The 22840-nt window shown below is 45.4% G+C and overlaps 1 protein-coding gene across 4 annotated transcripts in view; it reads right to left on the minus strand.

Moving 5' to 3' along the window:
• Nucleotides 1-22840, minus strand: part of TMEM117 (transmembrane protein 117) — a 2403846-nt gene that overhangs the window by 415459 nt on the left and 1965547 nt on the right. For all 4 annotated transcript variants that reach the window (XM_078655442.1, XM_078655429.1, XM_078655449.1 and 1 more), the window contains one exon: nucleotides 17593-17752. In XM_078655442.1, the coding sequence (XP_078511568.1) occupies nucleotides 17593-17752 (160 nt within the window). The remainder of the gene's footprint in view (nucleotides 1-17592; nucleotides 17753-22840) is intronic.

The raw sequence follows: 22840 nt of genomic DNA on the forward strand, positions 1-22840 counted from the left end.
GAGCCTGAAACTCACTCACTCTCCTGGCAAAGGTGATAGCCACCAGGAAGGCAGTGTTCAAACTCAGAAGACGTAAAGGACAATTGTGAAGCGGCTCAAAGGAGCGCACATGACATAAGTCAAAACAAGATTTAAGTCCCAATGAGGCATTATGAAAGGAACAGGAGAGAACATATGCGTAATGCCTTTTAAGAATTCCTGTACAACAGGGGACTTGAAAAGAGAAGGTGATCTGGAAGCCTCAGAAAGGCTGAAATGGCCGAAAGGTAGCCCTTGATTGTGCCCAGAGCAGAGCCCTGCCGGGCCAGAGAAAGAAGGAACAAAAGGACCTCAGAAAGAGGGACAGAAAGGGGGACCATAATTTTGGCTGTGCACCATGCCACAAATTTGTTCCACCTGCAGGCGTATACTGATTTAGTGGAGGGACGCCTGGCTGCCAGAATGACATCACAGACTTCGGGAGACAAGTCAAATGGAATCAACTGTCACCGCTCAATGTCCACGCATGTAGGTGGAGGCTGGACAGGTTTGGGTGGAGAATCGTCCCCTCCTGATGTGACAGAAGATCCTCCTGCAGAGGCAGTGGGATCGGGGGATCCAGGCTCATACTGAGTAGCTCGGTATAGAAAACTCTTCGAGCCCAGTCTGAAGCCACAAGGATGACTTGGGCCTGGTTGTGCTTGATTTTCTTCCGCACTCTGGGTAGAAGAGGTATAGGTGGAAAGGCGTACAACAGACCGCAGCTCCACTTGTGATGAAAAGCGTTGCCAAGTGAGTGCCGCCTTGGAAATTCCAACGTGTAGAACTGCGGCCATTGTGCGTTCTCTTCTGTGGCAAATAGATCTAACCAAGGCTCTCCCCACTGTTGAAAGAGACCTTGCGCCACCTCCGAGTGAAGACGCCATTCGTGATCCATCAGACACCGGCGGCTGAATTTGTCCGCCCTGGCATTCAAAGAACCCGACCAGGTGTAGAACCGTTAAGGAAATGCTGTGACATTCCAGCCATGTCCAGAGGCGCAGAGCCTCCTGACATGGGGTCCACGACCCCACCTTGCCTTGTTTGTTGCAATACCACATGGCGGTGGTGTTGTCCGTGAACGCCTGCACTACCTTCCCCCTGACAGACGTAAGGAATGCCTTCAATGCAGAAGGATTGCCCAAAGCTCCAGAAGGTTGATATGGAGCTGGGACTCCTGCCAAAGACCAGAAGCCTCTGAACGCCACCTCTCCCATGTGGCTGTCCCATCCTAGAAGGGATGCATCCATCACCAATGTGTGCTCTGGTTGGTGAAGAGAGAGGGATATGCCGCTGACCCAATGCTGATTAGTGTGCCACCATTGTAATTGTTGTGCAGTGCCCTCCGAGATCTGGACGTAGTCGGACAGGTTCCCCTGATGCTGCACCCACTGGAACTGAAGGTCCCACTGCAGAGCCCGCATGTGCCACCTGGCATGGTTGGTCAGCAGAAAGCAGGAGGCCATGAGTCCTAGCAGCCTCAAGGTTGTTTTGACCAAAACCCAGGACAAGGGTTAAAAGATCGGAATCATAGCCCGAATGTCCTGGACTCCCTGTTCGGGAGGATAAACCCAAAACTGTGCCGTGTCCAGAACCGCTCCGATGATGAGAAGCTTCTGGGAGGGAATTAGGTGTGACTTCGGCACGTTGATGGAAAACCCCAGCAAATTCAGGAGGTCGGCCGGAGTCTGGAGGTGGGAGACGACTGTCTGGGGCGCACCCGCCTTGAACAACCAGTCGTCGAGATAGGGGAAGCCTGAAACCCCTGATCTGCGCAGATGAGCTGCGACCACCGCCAAAGTAAGGCCAAATGGTAAGGCCAAAGGGGAGCACAGTGAACTGAAAATGTTTCTGGCCCACCGTGAATCGCAGGTAACGCCGATGGGCCGGCAGGACGGGAATATGAAAATAAGCGTCCTGCAGGTCCAATGCTAAAATCCAGTCTTGTGGGTCAACAGCAGACAAGACCTGAACCAGAGTGATCATCTTGAACTTCTCCTTCCGAAGGAAGCGATTTACGTTCCGAAGGTCTAAGATGAGACGTAGATCCTTATCCTTCTTTGGAACCAAGAAGTAGTGGGAGTAACAACCACGACCTACTTCTGGTGTCGGAACGCGCTCGATGGCCCCTTTGGCCAAGAGAGCCATAACTTCCTGCTGGAGAAGTGCCAAATGATCCCTCGACATGCGGTGGAACAGCGGTGGCATGGCGGGGGGTAGACTCGAAGGGGAGGGTGCAGAGTGTAGCCCCATTGAACAATCTCCAGAACCCACCTGTCTGATGTAATTGTGCACCAGTGGGGGAGGTGATGATGAATCCCACCCCCACCGGCATCTGGTGGGCCTGAAACACCGGACTAGGAAGGTGTGGAGGCACTGGCAGCGGGGGTGTTGGTGAACTGACCCGCATGCTGGCCGTGTGACCCACCTCAGTGAGCCCCACGGCTGTGGCTACGCTGGGACTGTTGCTGTGCAGGCTTGTTCTGGAATGAATGTGTTTGTACGCCCCTTCTGGAGCTTCGAAAGGAACGAAAGCTAGAAGCGGAAGGAGTACAGGTGGCCTAAACTCTCCAATGTGGAATCTGCCTTATCAAAGAGGTGAGTGCCATCAAAGGGCATGTCCATCAAAGTATTCTGACATCTGCCAAAAAAACAGCCGTCCTCAACCAGGCATGACGACGTTGCGCCAAGGGTTGTGGAAATTGCCCTACCCAGCGAATCAGCGGTTTAAGACCACAACGTAAGAGCTCGGGAGAGACCTGCCCAGGCCACCTCAGACACTGAGGTAGCACCGGCTCAACCACCACCCATACAGAATGGGAATAGCGGCCCAAGAGACAGGCCTTGTAAACAGACCGCAGTCCAGAACTTGCAGAAGAATAAATCTTCTTGCCAAACTGCTCCAATTTCTTGGATTCCTTGTCTGGTGGAGCAGAACGAAACGCACTCAAGCACGTCGAGGCCTGAACCACAAAACTCTCAGGTGTAGGGTGCTGGGTGAGGAAGGCAGGGTCGCCCAGTGCCGGGCGATGGCGTCGGCCCACACCCTTGTCATTAAACGGCAACAGCGTTTCTGTAGAAGAGGAAGCTGGCCGAAGCACTTCAGTCAGTAGGTTGGTCCTGACAACCACTTTAGGGAGCTCGAGGCCAAGAGCCTCAGCTGCCCTAGGTAGCTCCATAGTAGCTGGAAGGGATGGTGAACCAGGCGCCTGTGTGTAATCCGGGCTACCGGCCTCAGCCTCCTCATCCCAGTCGGGGACAGACTCACACTGTGCTGCGAGGGGTCCTCAAACCCCTCCCAGTCCTCCCCTTCCTCCACAAGTTGACGAGGACATGGGTGAATAAAAGGGTAAAAGTCCCCCATCGGTGTCGCGATCGGTGGTGGGAGACATCCCTCTGGCACCGTGCCGGCGTTGGAAAAGAAATCAATGTCGGCATTACAGGGTCAACCAGCAAGGACAGGAAGCCATGGCCAGTGCATGGAGGCCTCTGGGCGTCGAAGACATCGGGCTGGAGCCGGCAACATTGAGGAATGTGCAAAATTGGGGCCCGCGGGCCTGAAGGTGTGCCGACGGGACCGCACAGTCCTAAGATACGTGCCATTGCAGACATGAACTCTTGCAAATTGGCCGGAGTCACCGATGAACCCGAGAAAGGTGGGTAAGCCAACATTAACTGCCACAGGTGCGGTGCCACCTGCCCCCTCAGCCATGTACCGCGACTGGCGAGGGGAGGACGAAGAGCGGCGACGCATCTTTGACTTTTTGCGCTTCGCCTTACCTGACTCGGAGTGCGAAGACTTTGAATGATGGTGCTTGCTCTGCAACCGGGCCCTCGACCTCCCTCAGGACCGGGGCCTGGAACAATGTGGGGCCGACTCCTGGGCCTCCAGCCACTTTCGGGGCCAAGGCCTGGCAGTGGGAACACGACTCAGTGTCGTGGTCACGCCACAGGCAGAAGAGACACTCACAGTGCGGGTCCGTCAGCGACATTGTGGGCGGACAGGCCTGGCAAAGTTTGAAGCTGGGCATCCCTATGCACTAGGGGTACAGTGTACTCACACATAATAACAAAAAAATTACGTAGTCAAGTCATGGGGTACCGCTCTCTCCGGATCTGCGCTTGCTGGCGCGGAAAAAGAAAGAACTGACGCCAGCGTGCGTGGGCGCGTCTAAGTAGCTCCAGTGACGTCATCTCAGCGAATACGATGCCAACGACACACTCGGAGCCGTACGATGACGCCTATCGACGAGCAGGGGTACTGCAGACGAAAGCTTCCCGGATCCAGTCTGACGCCTGGGGATATTCTAAGGTAAAGAATCTATCAATAACGTGTCTCTTTCAGATTTCTACATTAGACTGCCTTTACAATTGATCTTTAGGCAATGCCCATCATGTGGCTTAGAGGTCTACACCAACCTTCCTACAGTCTAAACTTATACAAAAATAGAAGTCTCAAATTAAGGATGGACGGGGGAGGTTACTTGTAACTTCAGACATGCACACTGTGGTACACGCTCTCAAGTAGACCAAGGACCATCCAAAGCCACACAGAATTCAGAAAAGCAAAAAAGACATGGCTTTTCTCAAACTCAGGACACAAGTGATCCTCAAGCTACAACCCTTAGTGGCCTGCATACCCAACATGCAAAACTTTCCATTATATTGGCTAGCTCACCACTTCATGCATAAGATGTTTTTACAGCACTAAGTCGGGTGCAAACAGTCTAGAGTCCTTGTGTGATGATGTCCCTTTAGCACTATGGGCACCTTGGACATATTAGGGTTTATCCATGAGAGTATATAAGCCAAGGCCTAATAGTGCACATCAATATATCATTGTGGACATTCTTTACATAATAATGTTTAACAGTAGCATAATGACGGCACTGCATAATGGAGAATGTCCTTGAGAAATTGAGAAGGCATCCAATATACGTCTGGTTATCCTTAGTATAATGGAAGCCCTGAGTAGAATACATTTGTGATATGCCTAGCATAAAGGTGGTGTATAAAAGTCCATCTCATTTGACAAAAGTACACAAGTGTATAAAATGTGTTAATGGAATTTTTCCTATTTAAACTAGTATGTGTAATTTCATAAATTGTCAAGTTAATGCGTACATTTATATGTTTTTCATTATGTGTACTGATAAAGCGGTTTATAGCATTGTCACTAATATTGTCTAATAAGATTGTTACACCCCGTCTGCTTTCTACACCTGTAGAATCCCTGTAAATTGAGTGGTAGCACTTCTGTATGAACGTCAAGTATGTGTCTATCTTTAGCGTTTATGACCTGCAATAGTAAGATTTATATAAAGTTTGACCTTTTCCACACTTCTCTTTCCAAATAGATTCTCAATGATAAATATATCACTAAAAAGCTATGCAAAAGTGGCAAGGTAGGCAATTAAAGGAAGCAGTTAGCAAAAGTGAAAAAAGTTGCTGTATACATTTTGAAAAATGACATGGGACTCGGTACCCAATCGTGCAAAAAAGTGAACCCTTTTGACGAAATTCTTTCAATACTCAACACCCCAAGGGGACCATTCTGCTTTGCTTTCACACTTTGTACATATAGGAATACTTAATTAGAGCCACTCAGAACCCATTGATTTGTAACCAGTGCATGTGGAATTTGTCTCTTGAGGAAATAGGAATAGCACATTTTGCATTACCCTAGGAATGGAGTTAAACTTCACCACTTTCAAAGGCAGGCAGGATTCTTCATATTAATATGAGATCTTTTATCTGTTAACAATTTTATGTCAGGTGCAGCTTGACTTCTGCGGAAAAATGAGTACAGGACCTACGTTTGGGCAAACCCTTGCCCATTTAAGGTGTTACATCAAACACACAGTAAGGGTGATGTGAGGAATGCCTGCAATTAGTTGAAACACCGGCAATAATTCTCTGAACCAGAACACAAGCAGGTCGAGTGACCTCATGGTAAGCAGGATGTGCGATGGGGGTGGGTGGGCATTGTCTCCCCCTGTATTCCCAATGCAATTTATTTAACATGACTGGGTCCTTTAAGGAACACGGGCTGATTTAAAAAAGAATCCCTGTTGGGCAATGCAAATGCAGGGATGGTGGTCTGCTTTGCCTTGCAGGCCACTGTCCATGTGTTTTTGCTGCTTATCAAATAGAAATATTTAATAAGCAGGTCGTTCGGTGTTGGCTTGTAACTGGACAGTTATTGATGCAACCTAACATTAAACAGGTAGCATTGCAAAATTAAAGGCTGGTCATAAACAATTCAGTGCAGAATTTGGTACCACCTTTTGGGACCATTCCTTCAGTACATCAAGCTCTAACTGTGGCAACTATTGTGACAGTCACCATATTCAACATTATCAATGACCCTGAATATTCCTTCTGAAATAATGTTAATTGAAAAAATCAGACGTCGCGATTGCAGCAAATATTTGGGATTGTGTAAAAACGTAACTTCCTGATAACAGAAGAAATTACTCCACAAGGTAATAAAACAGAGTGACCTGCATGGGTTATAATGTACAGAGAAGCATATGAAATGAAAAGAGAAAAAGAAACATACAATCACATGCTGACCTGATAGGTAAAATAAATGAGACACAAAAATATGATAGCTTTTTGACCAAATAAAACACACAGAAAAAAAGGTTCTGATGTGGGTCGCTCGCATTTTTATAGATCCAAAACAGCCTTTACTTTTCGAAAATATATTCAGCAATGTTAATTTTTTGAATGCTCATTGCATTGAAAAAAGGAAAATCCATAGGAGCATACACTTGGAAGTACAAGGTGGACACTACATGGATATAATGCCCACAAACATGGCTGAACACAAGCGAGAATAGAGTTCTTAGGTACATCAGTGTCTAGAAGCATAGTGAATGAGGAGAATTACAGGAGACTTCTAAACTTTGATTGGTCAGCTTTGAGTCTAGGATAGTGTTGGAGTGGGTTATAGAGAGTGAAACCTTGAAAATGGGGGGCTCTACCATAAAACTCTTGTGCTTTAGCTGGCGAATATGTTCCAGATTTTGGAAGGTCAACATTACACTTCTGGTGATTTAATGAATCATGAAGGTGAAGGTTTCCATCACAGATAAAGCGGAATGCATCGTTTTAGATTGGCTTTAGTTTCTCTGCTGTATTCATTTGAATATTTTTAAGAACAGGGGTCCCTAGAGAAACAACAGTAAAAAAGGGGGGAAATGAATATAGACCCAGTCAGTACTATATTTGTGTAACTTGTCCAGCCGGACAGAGGTCAGATATTTAAAATTTTAAATTCAAATAGGAACAATACAGACATTTTTTTAAGTGGGACACAAGCCTGCATCCAACTAAACCAAGAGGGAAAAACAATGAATAACACAAAAGCCTCAGGCAAAGCTGTAGGTTTGTTAAACACACAATTTTCAATGTAACAAACGAATTGCAAGAGAACACATTCACACAGTAAATGACAACTTAGAGCAGTGTATAAGGTGTATCGGTTGTCGACGGAAATTCGATCCATATATATATATATATATGGCATGTTAGCAAGGGCTTGTGTTGCCCGAAACGCGTAATGCACTTTTTCCAGCTGTATCTGCCACAATAAAGACAACCTGTAACTGATCCTGTGGTCCATCTCCTGTGTGAACGCCTCGCTGGTCCGTGCGGATTGGAAGTGGCGCGGAGGAGTTTTCGTGTATATATATATATATATATATATATATATTACCTCCGCCTTTGTACTGTTGTTTCTCTAGGGACCACTGTTCTTAAAAATAGCTCCATTCCCAATGTCCTTGGCAAACCTTACTTGGGTACTCTTGTTTCTTTACAATATGTATTCATTTGAATGTCAGTATAGATACATTGCGATAGTCAACATATCACAGGAACACTGTGAAGATAGGCAACGTCATCTAAAGCAACAGTAAAAGAGGGGTGACTTCCAATAGTAATCTTAATTACTGAAAGACTAACATTGGTTTGGCATTCAGCTATATCAGAAAAACAAGCCAAATTAAAGGTCTCCTAAAGATGGTGAATTTGGATGTCCCCTTGAGCTATGCCACATATGTTTTAAGTGGCCTGGGGGAAGGGTGTACTAGTATTCAACTCAAGTGACTGTTCATTTCAAAGTGGGAGCAGTGGTGTGACGTAACTATGATTTCACAGTCACTTGCTATACACAGGTGTTTTGAAGTTTGGAATTTACTAGGACTCTTTGGAAGAGAGATTCTTGCTGTCCCCTTCATCTTCCTAGTAGTAACATCAATAATGGTGGATCTGCCAATAGGTTGTATTAGAAGGATGAGAGCTGTTGGAAGCTTGAGTTCAATCGCATAAAGATATGAAAAAGCATTTGTGATTGTTTTTTTTAGAATCTCTTTTTGAGATCCCATTCTACAGCACAAGGGGTCATGTACAGTAGTCTTGAAAGGGGCAGTGACAACACAGAGGCAGTTGCTGGATTTGAGTAACATTAATCTGAGTTACAACATTTCCTTACATTGTCCTTGTGGAGGAGCCAAGGTTGAACTTCCAGGTGGCAGTGATGAACACAAGTTCCATTGCTCAGCTTCATGCATTATTGATATGGGATTGGCATGTTACAACACATTGAGATCAGTAGCAGCATTCAGAAACAAAAAAATGGCGTGAGGGTGAAGGAATGGTACCACTCCTGCAACAATAATCAGAAGGGTAAAGGACCCTAGCAAAAGATTTTACTCACAAAAAACAAATTCGAGGAAATTGATCACCTGTGGATGCATGCAGTTGGATTTTCAGCATAATGCAATGAATCACTAAGCATGAGTCCTCATTACTGAACAGTACAGTAATTTAGAAAAAAAAGACTATTAGCTCTAACGAACTGTTCAGTAAGAAATTAAGGTGGATCTTCAAACAATGGGTCACTCAATTTGTAAAACTATATAACTTTATGAACATATGGATTTTTCAATTTCAAATCTTAGAATAATTTTACCAGAAGCAAAATGGTCATCATAGATGTAAGATCTTTGAAGAACGTAGCTACTAATGGCCCTCTTGCATTCTACGAGTACATTAGATTCCATTTGCTTAAGTGGAATACTGGGAACCTTGTATACAATCATAATATCGAAAGGGTAGCCAATGTGATTGGACTTCTGAACAGTTAAGTTCTCAAAATTAATACAAAATCAGGTGCATTAACACGTGCCTCATCCCCTTTACTCACATCGATTCAAGAAAATGGCAATATATAACAAAATTGAAATTGCAAACATATTTAAATTACCATGTCTGGCATCACTTACTTAATGCTTACCTCAAGTTTGTGGAATGAGAGGGTCAGGTGAAACATACCTTATACATTAGTTAATAATATAGTCTTGAAAAATATATACTTATTGCTTCACACTGTCAGTATATTGTGCTTGTGCCAGGGATGCAACTTATATTGGATGCTTTTTTCAAGAGCTTTTCATGGTGATCTTTGCTTTGAGTGTTTTTTGTCACATACATTTTTACATTTTCCTGGCCTGTGTGCTTGGCAGAGCTTCATTGATTTGAACAGGTTTCTTCTTTGACGCTTTAAAATAATTCATACATTAAAATGTAATGCAAATGAAAGCAGCACCCAACCTATAATGTTACTGGTTAGAGCTTCTCTTTGCAAAGTACTAAGTCTTATTGCTGTGTCTAATGAATAATAAATATAACTATATATATATTCACTGAAAAAAACATAGATTTCAGGGACGTTATAGTTAATGGGACATTTCTCTTGTACAAAACCATAGAAATTCCCTTGTTATAGTTAGTTCAGCTAACTATAACTCGCGCCCTGCAATGCACTGCTGATGGCGTCACATATTACATCATTCATGACATGGTCAGTGGCATCACTGATGACATCTCAAATGACATCACTGATGACATCATCCAGTTACTGTGTTTTTCTTTAAAGTTTAAATATGTATTATATATATGCCAAGGTGTATAGAAGAAGGAGTGGGTGTACAAGCGTCTGAATGGTGGATTTTGTAGGTGCGTGACTGACTGTTTAAGTGAGTGATTACATGTGTCTTACTGAATGCATGGGTTAGTAACTAAACTGAATGAATATCTATATCAGTCTGTCTGTTGTTGTATAGGCTGCTGCATGGGTTGGTCAGTAGCTACATGAGTGTTTATATGGGTTATTGATTGGTTGCCAGAGTATTTGTATGGGTGCCTGGGTGTGTGTGGGGTGGGTGGGAGGTGTGTGAGTCTGTGCATAGATGTTTGAGTGGTTGATTCACTGTGTTTATGGGTTCAAGAGTGCATGTGGAAACAGCTGTATGGTTGGGTGAGTGTGTGTATGGGTGTGTTGGTGAGTGAATGGATGTCTCAATGGTACATGTCCAAGTAACTACATATGTAAAAGGCAGTGTATGTGAAAGATGAAGTATATAAATGACTGTATGTGAGAGTCAGTGATTGTGAGAGTGGCTGTATGGATTAGTGTGTACTTGTATCAGTGATTGTAGAAGAGAGTAAGTATGCATTTGTTTCTTTTTGAATAGGTGCTGTGGTCTGTGTATAACTGTATAGGTCAGTAAATAGAAGTGTGATTGATTCTTTGCATGACTGACTAGGTGTGTGAGTAACTCTGGATGAGTGGTTGTGTGTGAGTGCATGTATAGGAGTATGAGCGCTTATGATAGTGTTGTATTGATGAGTGACTGCATGTATGTGTGATTGTATGTGTGAATGAGTGGATGTGTATGTAGACCTAGGAATCAGTGAGTATGTATGTAGTGTCTGGTATTGGTGTGTCAATGGCTTTGAAAATGGTAGTCTGTATGTTACAATGGGTGTATCAAAGGTTATACTGGAGTGTGAAGAGGTGGATCAGAGTTTCACATGGATGATGCCATTAGTGATGTCATCAGTGATGTCACTGACCAATAATGAATGATGTAATATGTGAAGTCATCAGCAGTGCATTGCAGGGGTGCGAGTTATAGTTAGCTGAACTAACTATAACGGGGGAATTTGTATGGAGAAATGCCCAACTAATTTTAACGTCCCTGAAACCTATGGTTTCTTCAGTGAATTTCAAAGGTTTTTTAAATTCTAATTTTGAATTATAATGTTCATTAAACCTATGGTTTTTTCAGTAATTTAGAAACAAAAAATGTGATATTTTGTAACTTTAAAATCCTAAAAATAGTTTTTGTAATTTTTTTGTTTGTTGTTAAAATAATATAATGTCTTCTGTAAATATTAATATACATATATTTTTTATTTTTTAGAAAAAAGTTAAGTCGCGCATCCATCGTGTACCTATCTTCGTGGGTGTGCAGATTCAAACCGCCATATTGGTAAAGTCATGAAGGATGCGCGTTTCAGCAAGCCCACTCCGCTTATGCTTACAGGGAGGCAACTACAACACTACATGTCCCAGTTCTTCTCTGTAGTGATCTGCTGATCACAGATCTAGTTGTCAGCATGCCACAGCCACTCCCTCATGGCTGGTTTACACCCACACCACTCCCATGCAGCACAGGACATGTGACCCTTCCAATAAAAAGGTACGGGCGCACGTGCTCAACGCCATTTCCACTGTCTAACTGGGTGGATCTGTGTGGTTATTATGTTGGTGGCAGCTGAGGCACTTTGGCACGGGCCTCCCGCAACGTGGCGATGACTTGACGTGCACAGAGCTGGTGGCAACCGTAGTACTTTGCCGGACACTGGCCTCCTGCCACTTGGTGATGACTTGAGGTGCACAGTGCCACAGAGTTGGTGGCAGTGGAGGCATTTTGCCCAACACAGTCCTTCCGCCACGTGGCGATGATTTGAGCTGCACTGAGTTCGTGACACCAGAGCCAAGTGGGTGTGCAGCCTGCAATGATGCGTAGGCCTCGATGCACCATCCTGGCATTCAAGCCCCGATTTGAATTGTGAGCTCGGCTGGACCGCGTGTATGCCAAAGGCACCTGGCTGTACAGACATGACTCCTCGGCGCCGGTTCAGCAGGATGCGCTGGAGGCTTGTGCTGTGGAATCCAGCGACGGCTGAGGAGGTTGCTCTGGCAGGTGGTGGTCCCTCTTGGAGACATGCCGGCGGCAGGTAAGCATTGAGGTCTGGGTGCGCAGGGTCGAGCAGTCATCGCTGGACGGCGGACTGGTCTGGGAGGCTTGCAAAATATGTAGGAATCAAGCACACTGCCTGAGAAGTTTGCGACGACATTAGTGTACAGGCCTCGGTGATCCAGTTTTGCCTGCACATTGTTGGAATGCATGTGGTTTCTGTTGCGGTGATTGTGTGCAGTGTCGGCAGGGGGAACAAGTAGTACATGTGTTCCTTTAATTGCCCCTGACACGTGTAGGAAGCCTGCTATAGTGTGGTTCCCTTCCTTGGTTTCCAGATTTTCCTGCACAGTGTGGGTGAAGTTAACATGCAGGTATATCAAGCTTAAACCAACCGTGATGCTTACTGGTATGATAAATCCTGCATAATGAGACCGTAACAAACGTTTGTGTGGTTGTAACCTTTTTCTTTCCTAGGAAGGTTACGACCACGCAAACTTCTGTTATGGTCATTTTGTGCAGGATTGATCATACCTGTAAGCATTCCGGTTTGTCCAAGTGCAATGCATTGTACCACATTACGTATGTGACCATACTAATGTTTGACCATTTTATTCATTTATCCAACAGGGTTCTGAATACAGTGTTTTGGGATTTCCAGGATGATCTACAGGTATTTCGATCCACAAGATGATGTTCCCCGTTGGGAATGTTACTCGTTGATTGATGTTTTTGTGTTGTTAATTAATTTTTTTCTAATAAAGTCCTGTTTTCCACAACAGTTGACTACTAGACTTCATGACCTGGCGCACCCCCATTTCAGTGACAACAATCTTGGCACTGGAGCACAGAGGCGTCAAGCAACGGCTGGGGTTGTGGTTGGTTGTGCAGGAAGACTACGAATTGGAACGAGCGGGTGGTGCGGATACAGGGGCACTACGTTGCTTTTGTGGACATGCATGCAAGACATGTGAGGAAGTTTAATAGGGCTGGCTGTGAGACTCCACCGACTATGGCAGTTGTTAGTTGGAAGGTACCAGAAGCAATAGGTGCAGCGTAGCCTGTCTGTGGAAGGATGTTGATTGTCTGCTGTGTTGGTACCGTCAGCCTGTGGGCAATGTGGCAATGTGCACCAACTTGAGAATGGGGCGATAATTCTTTCACCACTTTTGCTGAACTAAAGTGCAGATAACTCGGGGAAAAGTCCCCACTGTTGGTATAGGATGACTCTAAAACGGGCCCTTCTGTTTATTAGGACTTTCTTGTAGCTACATGCAAATCATAAGAAAAAAGATGAAAAAACAAGAAAAGTGGGCAGGGTACAAACACCCTGACCCCCTAGGCCTGCTCAGGGGATCCCACAAAAACCGCCAGGGCCCAAAAAGATTTATAATTTATTTTAAAAGCTGCTGGGTGCGCGCCGCAAAAGTGGCAAAAGAATTATCCCATTCTCAACCTGGTGCAAACTGCTGATATCGCCAGTTTTCCAGCAATAGCTTCAGCAAAAAACATTGCCACGAATGAGAGCAACAACTAACGCTAATCAAATGCAGAGTAGGCATTCCGGTGCTAAAAACGACGACTAACCAAATCCGCGATGCGATCCAAAAACAGGCGATAAGCCGCGTTAGCAGTATGCGATCCAAAAACAGGCGATAAGCCGCATTAGCAGTAAGAATTTAACATCTGCCTTTTACTGGTGTAAAGCAGGACGACTACCTACAGTATTGAGTCTTGATGCATTAACTGCAGAGTCCAATAGGCAACAGACATTGCATCAAGTGCGGCCCACAAGGACGACGCATCATCACTGGCTGCGGACACGCTGAGTGCTTCAGGTGCCACTAACTGTGCAGCTCAAGTCAATGCCACATGGTTGTGGGCCCTTGCTGGCCTCTGGCCTACACTGCGGTCAGCAGGTCTCACACATATCCAATCCAATTCTGACCTGCAAGGACACGACATCATCGCTGGCTGCGCACACGCTGAGCACTTCAGGTGCCACTAACTCTGTGCATTACAACTCATGGACCCTTGATGATAAACTTTCTTGCTGTAGACACTGGATGCAACAATGTCACCTCAGGCAGCAGGAATTTTCCCGAAGGGACATTAACAATTTCTTCACGTGAGCACGCTCATCTCTGGTGCACCTACCTTAGTGCACCGCAAATCATGGACCCTTTACAATACAATCTTTTGTGTGTGATTTAAGATCTGGTGCCCCTACCTTAGTGCTCCAAAAGTCATGGACCCTTTATGATTGAATCTGTGTGTGTGATCCGATGAGCACTGTTGTAGTTGTTGCCAGCACCAACCATTCCCTGACGGTTGGCTTACACTCACCCTAGACGCATCCAGCACAGGCGTCACTGGACATGTGACCCTGATAATAAATACGGGCCGGGTGCACATGCCCATAGCCAGTTCCAGTATCTATCTAACTGTGTCCGTGTGTTCATTATGTATGTATGATGGCCCTGGGCCCTACCACATTACATTGCGCTGTTGACTGCGCCTTCAACCATGTTACCTCTGGCAGGGGAAGAACTCGGTTATGTAACTTTGTCTGGGTCATTCTATGAGTACATGGGTAGAGACTGGATGATTAGAGTACTCAAGGAGAGTGTATGGTGAATGGTGAATTTATAAGTGCTTGGGGATTGGTGGAGTGATTGGATAAGTACATATGTTGGTGGAGCCTAACTCCCGAGCACGAGCTTGGCTCCCTATCCAACCTGTGGCAAAACAGGTAGAGCATCAGGATTGCAAACCAAGCCTCGGGAGAGCCAGCGCTAGGCACGGAGCGTGAGTAGGCACCGTGCTGGGTCCTGAGGCACCTGCCTTCTTTGCTATGGGATCCCCACAGCCTTTGCTCTAGTACCCTGGGTTTCTGCCCACTGAAATCTGGGCCACTGGCTAGCTGGAATACCGCACGGATGCCTGGAAAACCGAGTCCAGGAGCTTGGAATTCTCATTGTGGTATACTGCATTCTCATTCAGTGGATACAATCCCAGGGGTAAAAACACAACAAAGCCTACAGGTAAATGGTCTTTTAAAGACCTGTGAAGTACTCGGGTGCTGCGCTGAGAGCCGCGCACCCAGCGCGTTCACACTAGGGGGTCGCGCTGAGAACCGCGCATCCAGCGCGCTCACACTAGGGGGTCGCGCTGAGAGCCGCGCACCCAGCGCATTCACACTAGGGGGCCATGCTGAGCGCCGCGTTAGGATCGCCACTCCATACATTTAAAAAGAAAAACAGTCCACTTCCATTAATTTATATTCGCCCGAGTAGCCCATCCCCTGGGACATGGCCAATTCTTGAATGTTTTTATTAATCATTAGGAAGGGGGGCAGTGTGGTCCAACTTCACTTGTCCAATTATGGCCCCCGGACCCCATCCCCCGGGAACTGGACTCTTCATTGCGGACCGTGGGGGGAGCCCCAATGCCCCCACGGTCCCGCCGGCTCCCCGCCTCCTGCGGGAACCAACATTGCTTTTGGGCAAGGGGAGCTGCTAACATGCAGCTCCCCTTGCCCAAAAGCAATCCTGCTTTGCTTCATTGAAGCGAGAGCAGGTTTTCCTGCTCTCGCTTCAATGAAGCAAAGCAGAGTTTGCTATGACCGGGTGGGAGCCATGCTCCCGCCCTGCCATAGCAAACAGCAATGTGCGAGGGGTGCGTACCCCGGGACATTGCATGAGCCGGCCCTGGAGGGTGGTGGTCCCAAGGGCCATCCAGGGCTACAGGAGGGGGGCCACGTGGCCCCCTCCCTCTATTTTCTAAGCCCCGGGGGGGGAGGGGTCCCCGGGGCTGCGGGGGCCCCACAGACCCCTGCAATATAATTAAAGGACTGCCCCCTGTACCTGGCCCACCCTTTGGCTCATTTAAATGAAGTAGGGTAGCCCCCACTTTATTTTTTGTCCGTATTTGCGCACCCAGTGCGCATTCGGACGTTTATATATTTTTTTTAATTGGACTGGGGGTCCTTGTGGACCCCTGAGCAGTCCTAGGGGGTCAGGGTGTTTCTACTATGCCCCCTTTTCTTCTTTTATAAACTTTTTTCGACTGTTGGCTGCCAACACTTCCTGGTTTGGAGTGGTGCAGCTAATCTAAGTGAAGCTCGTGGTCGGGAGGGTGCTCGAACCCACCGCTGCCCCAGATATCGAAACTTTTCTTTTTTATATTTCTCAGCAGGTACTGAACGATTTACACAATTTAAAAACAAATGGCCAGTTGTAGGAAGCCTAATACCGGTCGGTAATGGCCGAAATTACCGAATTTCGGCCGTTACCGACTGGTATTAGGCATTTTAGATGTAGGGGCCTAATTTAAGGATTCAGTAATTTACCGAATCGGTAATTTACGAAATCGGTAAATTACCGAATTCTTAAATACCGATTCGGTAAATTACCGAATCCTTAGTGTAGGAAGCACTCAACTGAGTGCTTTTCACTTGCAAGGATTTGTTATTTACTACCAACTACAAGTTGGTGGTAAATAACGAAAACCATTAAAAAAGCAATTTTGTGCTTTTTTAACAGTGCCATGTGGCAGACAGTGCCACATGCACCCATGTACTATTCAGGGGTGCAACAGGGTGTCAAAGTGACACCCTGCCACCCTCTAATGCGTTCCCCATTTTACCGAATCGGTATTTACCGATTCAGTAATTCCCATTCATTCCTATGAGCCAGGAGACCCATAGGGATGCATGGGAAATACCGAATCGGTAAATACTGATTCGGTATTTACCGAATCTTAGCGATTCGGTAAAATTTACCGAATCATTAGCTACATATCATTTACCAATTCTAAAATACCGAATCGGTAAAATTCGGTATTATAGAATCGGTAAATGATATTTACCTACATCTGGCCCAAAGTCGCTTTCTGAACCAAGCCCTACCTTTGTGCCTAATTTGGTGTAATTATGTTCAGCAGATAGGGCCTTGGCTAAAGTTTCCTATGGGAAATTGATTTTCAGACTTTTATTTTTTTAATTTCTCAACAACTAGTGAACGGATTTCTACTATTTAAATAAAAAGCTTGCTTTCTGAACCAAGCGCTACCTTTTTGCCAAATTTGGTGAAATTCCGTTCAGCAGTTTGGGCTGTAGCCTGTAATAAAATTTCCTATGGAAATTAACATGGAGAAAACACTTTTTGGGATCCCCCCCTTTTTTTCTCAGTCCCCGCTTGACGAATCACCCCCAAACTTTCAGGATAGGAGCTGACCTGGATAGACCTTTTTTTGGAGAATTTTGCGAAGATTCGTGAAACAACGCCAAAGTTATTAGCAAATCAAAAAACACTTTTCCTATGGAAACTAGGATCTAACTATAACTACCTACTGGTGACCGCCAGTAGGTAATATATATATACATATATACACACACACATATATACATAACACGTTGAAATTTATTATGATTTAAATTATACGATCGAATGACTCGTTGAGAAATAATGTAATAATGGACAATTAGAATAATGCTTAGAAAATATTTGGAATGTACCTGCATCACAATGAGTAGGTCAAATACCAAGATAAAAGATGCCAGGAATGCTCTTGAGACCTCGTCACTCGGCAGAAATCCACGATTTAACTTGTCCCAGCTGATCCAGTCAGTAGTGATAACAAGCACAACAACAGAGGTCAGAGTGAACAGGACAGTCCTAGAAGAAGTAATATATGCATTTTAGCCTTACAAGAATAGTGCTGCTTTACTTCTTCGAAACTTTTTTTATCATCCTCTGGGAACTTGTGAATGTAACACAGCGCAAACATTGGGAAATTCAAACTCTTTGGCTTAGCGTGCTAACGCACGCAACTAAAGGCAAGTACTAATGCACAAACTACTTGTGATAAATGTGTGCAACCTGGCTCTTTCTTCGACTCCTATGTCTAAGGCCTCATTTGTATTCCTCAGGCTAGACTACAACCTACAACGCACACAGTGCACCCACAAACCATGTTCTCCACCAGACAGCTGGCCACAGAAATTAAAAAAACACTCAGCAGGAACACCCAGGAAGAAATGACTCTGCACAATGTATAAACCTGTCTTCCCAATAATTTATGTCATGGTTGATGTTCTGTTTTTCAATCAAGGTCCCTTTCCTGGGGTGTTTGCAGCACTGTAGGTCTGCAGCACCTGAGGTTGTATCTTCTAGTTTATACTTTATTTTGTTCTTGGTGTAGATGACTACAACGCTGCTCGTGGAGTGCCAGAGGAATTTTGAGGGGTTCAGTTGTACGTTAACCAGGTGAGCAGTGCTGTAGATAGGATTATGTGTGGAGTAGTAGATATAGATACAGGGCAGTAAGTAAACATAGTTACAGTTTCTAGAACAGGAAAGGAAGACTTGAATTGAAGTGCTTCGGTGTAGTAGAAAGATCAGTGAATCAGGTACAAGTGTTGAGTATAAAATAAGCTTATGAGCGTTCTCGAACATGTCCTGGGGTTCCATGGGGTTGTCTGTCGGTCTGAAGGATTTACCGTATCTCTTTTTCCCCCTTTGGCCTCTGCTGTAAACACTGCTAATGAACATGCTGTAAAATGTATCATTAAAATACCTAATTATAATAATCCTTCCTGCCCGTTTTATGATGTGCAATAGACCCTCCAACTGAACAGAGGTTGTGAAAACCAACAGGTAACTAATTGTCTTATAATGTAATTTTGGCAAACAAAACATTCAATGTAAACACTTAATGTAGTGAACATTATCACAGTCTAGCCTCATAAGTAGTTTTAATATGTACAAAGAATAAATGAACCAGAACCAACAATAGGTACCAAATTTGCTCATAAATTATGCACACATTCAAATGAACAAACAAAAAAAGGTTCATTCCATTAGGTTTGCCAGAATAGAAATAACTTTCTTTTCCACCAGGAAGGTCATTGGTAGCTTTGCTGGGCTTGAGCTACCTCCTAAAAGGTGTCCCTAGGCTGAAACTTACCCTAGAGGAGGCCAAAAATAGATATTCCCATGTCATGAATAGTGTGTATTTGCAAACCATACTTGTATCCCACGGCATTCGCCAGACACGACATCTCTTTTGACCAGAAATAACGTCTTTTTGAGCATCTCAGTAAATTAACAGACGTATATGTGACTAAGTAAACAAATAAAAACGCACAGTGTACCTCTTAATGCAATGTGTGGTTTTCGATAGCCCCTGGCAGCTCTCACTGCTCATGTCATGCATAAGCAGTCATTTGAGCTGCAGGTCCAAGGCTTGAAAGCTAGCAATGGCTTACTTCTGCTGTCTTGATATGAGACGTGAATTAAGAGCAAACGGATGGAGGACAGAGTGTGAGCTTGGGGTTTGATGCCATGAACCAGCATTGAGGGGTTTCCGTGTTATGGAACCTTTCAGAAGGCATGCAGGTTGAATGATGTTCCCCATAATCCAATTAACGGCAATTATTAAGTCTAAAGCAGTTGTAAGGTATAATGAATGCTCTGACCTATTACAACATTCAACTGCTTTTCCCTTTAAGGACAGTGGAACCGATCACCATTTTGCTTGGATTCATTACTGGTACGCTTCAATACTCTGAGTCTTAGCCCTCTTGTCAACGTTCTCCCAGCACACCTGTTAGAAATGTGGTTTCTGGTTGGCTAGGGTATGCTCCTAATACAGGCAGAACCCACCACTCTAGTCAGGGAAAGGGAGTAACATACACAAGATAACAACTGCTCATACTCTTGGTAGCTTGGCAGAGTAGTCAGGCTTATCTCAGAGGCAATGTGTAAAGCATTTATGCAACACACACACACACACACACCAGTAACACACTAGGCACACCCCAAAGGAGACTCCACACAAGTTATATACAAAAATAGCACTTTGTATTATTGGTAAAACACATTAGACCACAATCACATAAATCAGAATCAGTTTGCCAACTAGGCAATTGTCATAAGCATGAATAGTGCTAAAGCATGAATACTTAGGTATTGTATACATCATAGAGCTTTAGGAAATAGACATTTCCATTAGATTTATCACATAGACATGTTATGGACCCTTCACAAAATGGCCGACCATAACATGCAGGCAATGAGTGATAACAAAGCAACCTGGTTTTGTATCCCAGGCCTGTGTGCTAGCACGAGTTGTGTGGGAACCGATCCGAAATGCCCCCGTCACCAGAAGAGGGCTGCATGCCACTCTTGTTAGGTGCTGAAGCACTCAGCGTGGCGTCTTGGTTTGGGGCAGGGCTGCGGAGATCCAAGGTCCTTCTGCTGGAGGACGGCGAGACACGCAGCTGTTTGGCCCCGTAGCAGCTGAGGCCTGCACTCCCACCGCATCGTGGATCCCACGGCAACCGGAAGGGCACTCAGCAGATATCAATGAACACTCTTTCTTTGTTGGGGGTGTGAGTAGAAAGCTTTAGGCGTGCTCTGGGTTCTCCCTCAAGGCTGCGGCACCACATGCTGCTTAGTCATTCTGCGCACCGCCTCAGCAGCCTCTCAAAGTGCTGGACTTGCCCTACTTGTGATACAAGAGGGAAATGGCCCAAGAAAGTGCTCATCCTGTGTATAGCAACTCCTTGCTCCAATGCTGAAATAATGTGCTCCCTACACACTATGCACAAGTAAAGCACTCCTTACATGCTTTAAAACAAAAAGAGGTAAAGAACAGTCCAGCCTTTCTCACGCTCCTGACAGGAGCAGCAACTGCAGGCTATCCCACCCCACACACATCAGGGGCAGTGCTCCTCACACAGTTCTCCAGCCCTCCTTCAGCAGTTTCCTTTTTCGGTCTCGCGCCTAGCGTTGCAGTGCGCAGCTTTGCTTGTGCAGTGAGAGCCCTCTTGTAGGGGGTTTCAAAACGGACTTAGGAATCGCACACGCTCGTGTGTGTGCTTTTTGTTTTGGCCCACGCTATTGGCCTTTGCGTGCGTCTTTTTATCAAAGACACCACACAATTGGCCACAGGCGGGCGTATTGCTCCACCCATGGCCTATTGGTGTCAGTTACCCACACCTCGTGCCCAGACACAGGCGCGATAATTGAAACCACATGTCTCGCTGTGTGTTTGTCGCGCACGCACCACTCGCGGGATTGTTCTTTTTTGGATCCATTTCACAGGGAAGAAACTAAATGAAAGAAGGAAAGAGATGTTGTGAACCGTTTCTTCAAGTCACGGTTTTAAGCAGAGGCTCGATTTTTGGGCTGGGTTCTCTTGAGTATGGGGTGAAAAGTCCTGAGTTTAGCGCACACTCCACTCCCCTGCTCTGATTTCTATGAAGAAAAAATTCTACACCCGCCCTCTGTTTGGAAGTCCTGAATGTTGGGATTCGACCATATGGGAAAATTCGCAGCAAAGGACTCAATTATCTTTCGGCTGCAGTTAATGTCTGATAACGTCTAGTTGAGCCCTCAAGCGAGAACAGCAGAGATGAGAAGGAGTATCGGGGCTCTAATCCCAGCTCACCATAAGCCATGTGCTGTGATCCTGGACACAACCGCATATTTTATGTAACAATATTCACCGCAAGATAAAAGTTGGGCAAATGTCATAGCACCTTCATGAGCACAGTGACGTCTGAAAAGGTGCATCATGCGTGTGCCCAGCCACGCTTTCAGACATCTGTCCCCCTTATTTCATGCCTTCCACCACTCTTGGGGCTCTAGGCTGCCAGCAATTGCCTTTCGTGGAACTGGAATGAAAGTTGACAATAACACGTAGCACTCACAGCTACAGCCTTGTGCTGCCCAGTGCTGTAAATAAGAGCTGTCTTTATTAACGTCATCAACTGCACTCTTTTTAGCAACTTCAAAAGAGTTCAAATCTGAGTTGGCCCTGCTGGGATCAGTTGTTAGGTCAAAGAGAGATCTGTGCAGCACGGATAATAACCCACAAAGCTATCTCCTTGGAATTACGGTGCTTAACACATAGTTTATATATCTGTGTACGGGGAGCTTAACCTGTTTAGCTAAGTTTTCAGTGCTTGTGGGCCAGCAACCATATCCTTATTTTATGCGCTCATTTAGCATCTGTGGAACAGAAAAGATACTGAATGTGCCAGGTAAGAGTTTAACAGGTTGCCTAGTTAGATATTAAAGATGTTTGCTGCCAATACATTCTTTATCATGACTAAAGTACAAATTCCGGTGAGTTCTGACGATGATCCTCTGAAACAAGATACAACTGGAGATTTAGTGTTAAGGATACTATAAAACAAACTGCTGTGCTGCTGTCAGCGGTGCTTCCTCAGAACTTGAGTCTCCAACTCTAAAGCATAAGGAGCCAAGTTGCTTTGAATCCAATGTTAACCCAAACCTCCCTTACGGTTCTGGTAATGGTATATAGAGATCTATCTCCCTCCCGTTTCTCCCTCTTCCTTCCTCTCTCTCCCTGTCTCTCTCTCTCTCCCTCTCTCTCCCCACTCTTTTTTCCCTCTCTCTCCCCCCTCTATTTTCCCTCTCCTTCCCTCGCTTTCTCTCTCTCTATCTCCCCTCTTCCTCTCTCTCGCTACCTCTCCCCCTCCTCTGCTTTCACTCTCCCCTTCTCCTAACTTCTTTGTCCCCTTCCTTCTTTCTCTCTCCCCTCTTCCTTTCCCTCTCTCTTGCCCTCTTCCTTTCTCTCTCCCCCTCCCTCTCATGTTTCCTCTCTTTCTCTCTCCCCCTCCCGCTCATGCTTCCTCTCTCTCCCCCATCCTCTCCGAAAGACAAGGCAACAGTCTCAAAAGCATTTGCAATGCAATAGGTCTCGCTTTAGTGAAACTTTCAGCTATTGGCATT

This window comes from Lissotriton helveticus, chromosome 1_1 (genome assembly GCF_964261635.1).
Source record: "Lissotriton helveticus chromosome 1_1, aLisHel1.1, whole genome shotgun sequence".
NCBI classification, from domain to species: domain Eukaryota; kingdom Metazoa; phylum Chordata; class Amphibia; order Caudata; family Salamandridae; genus Lissotriton; species Lissotriton helveticus.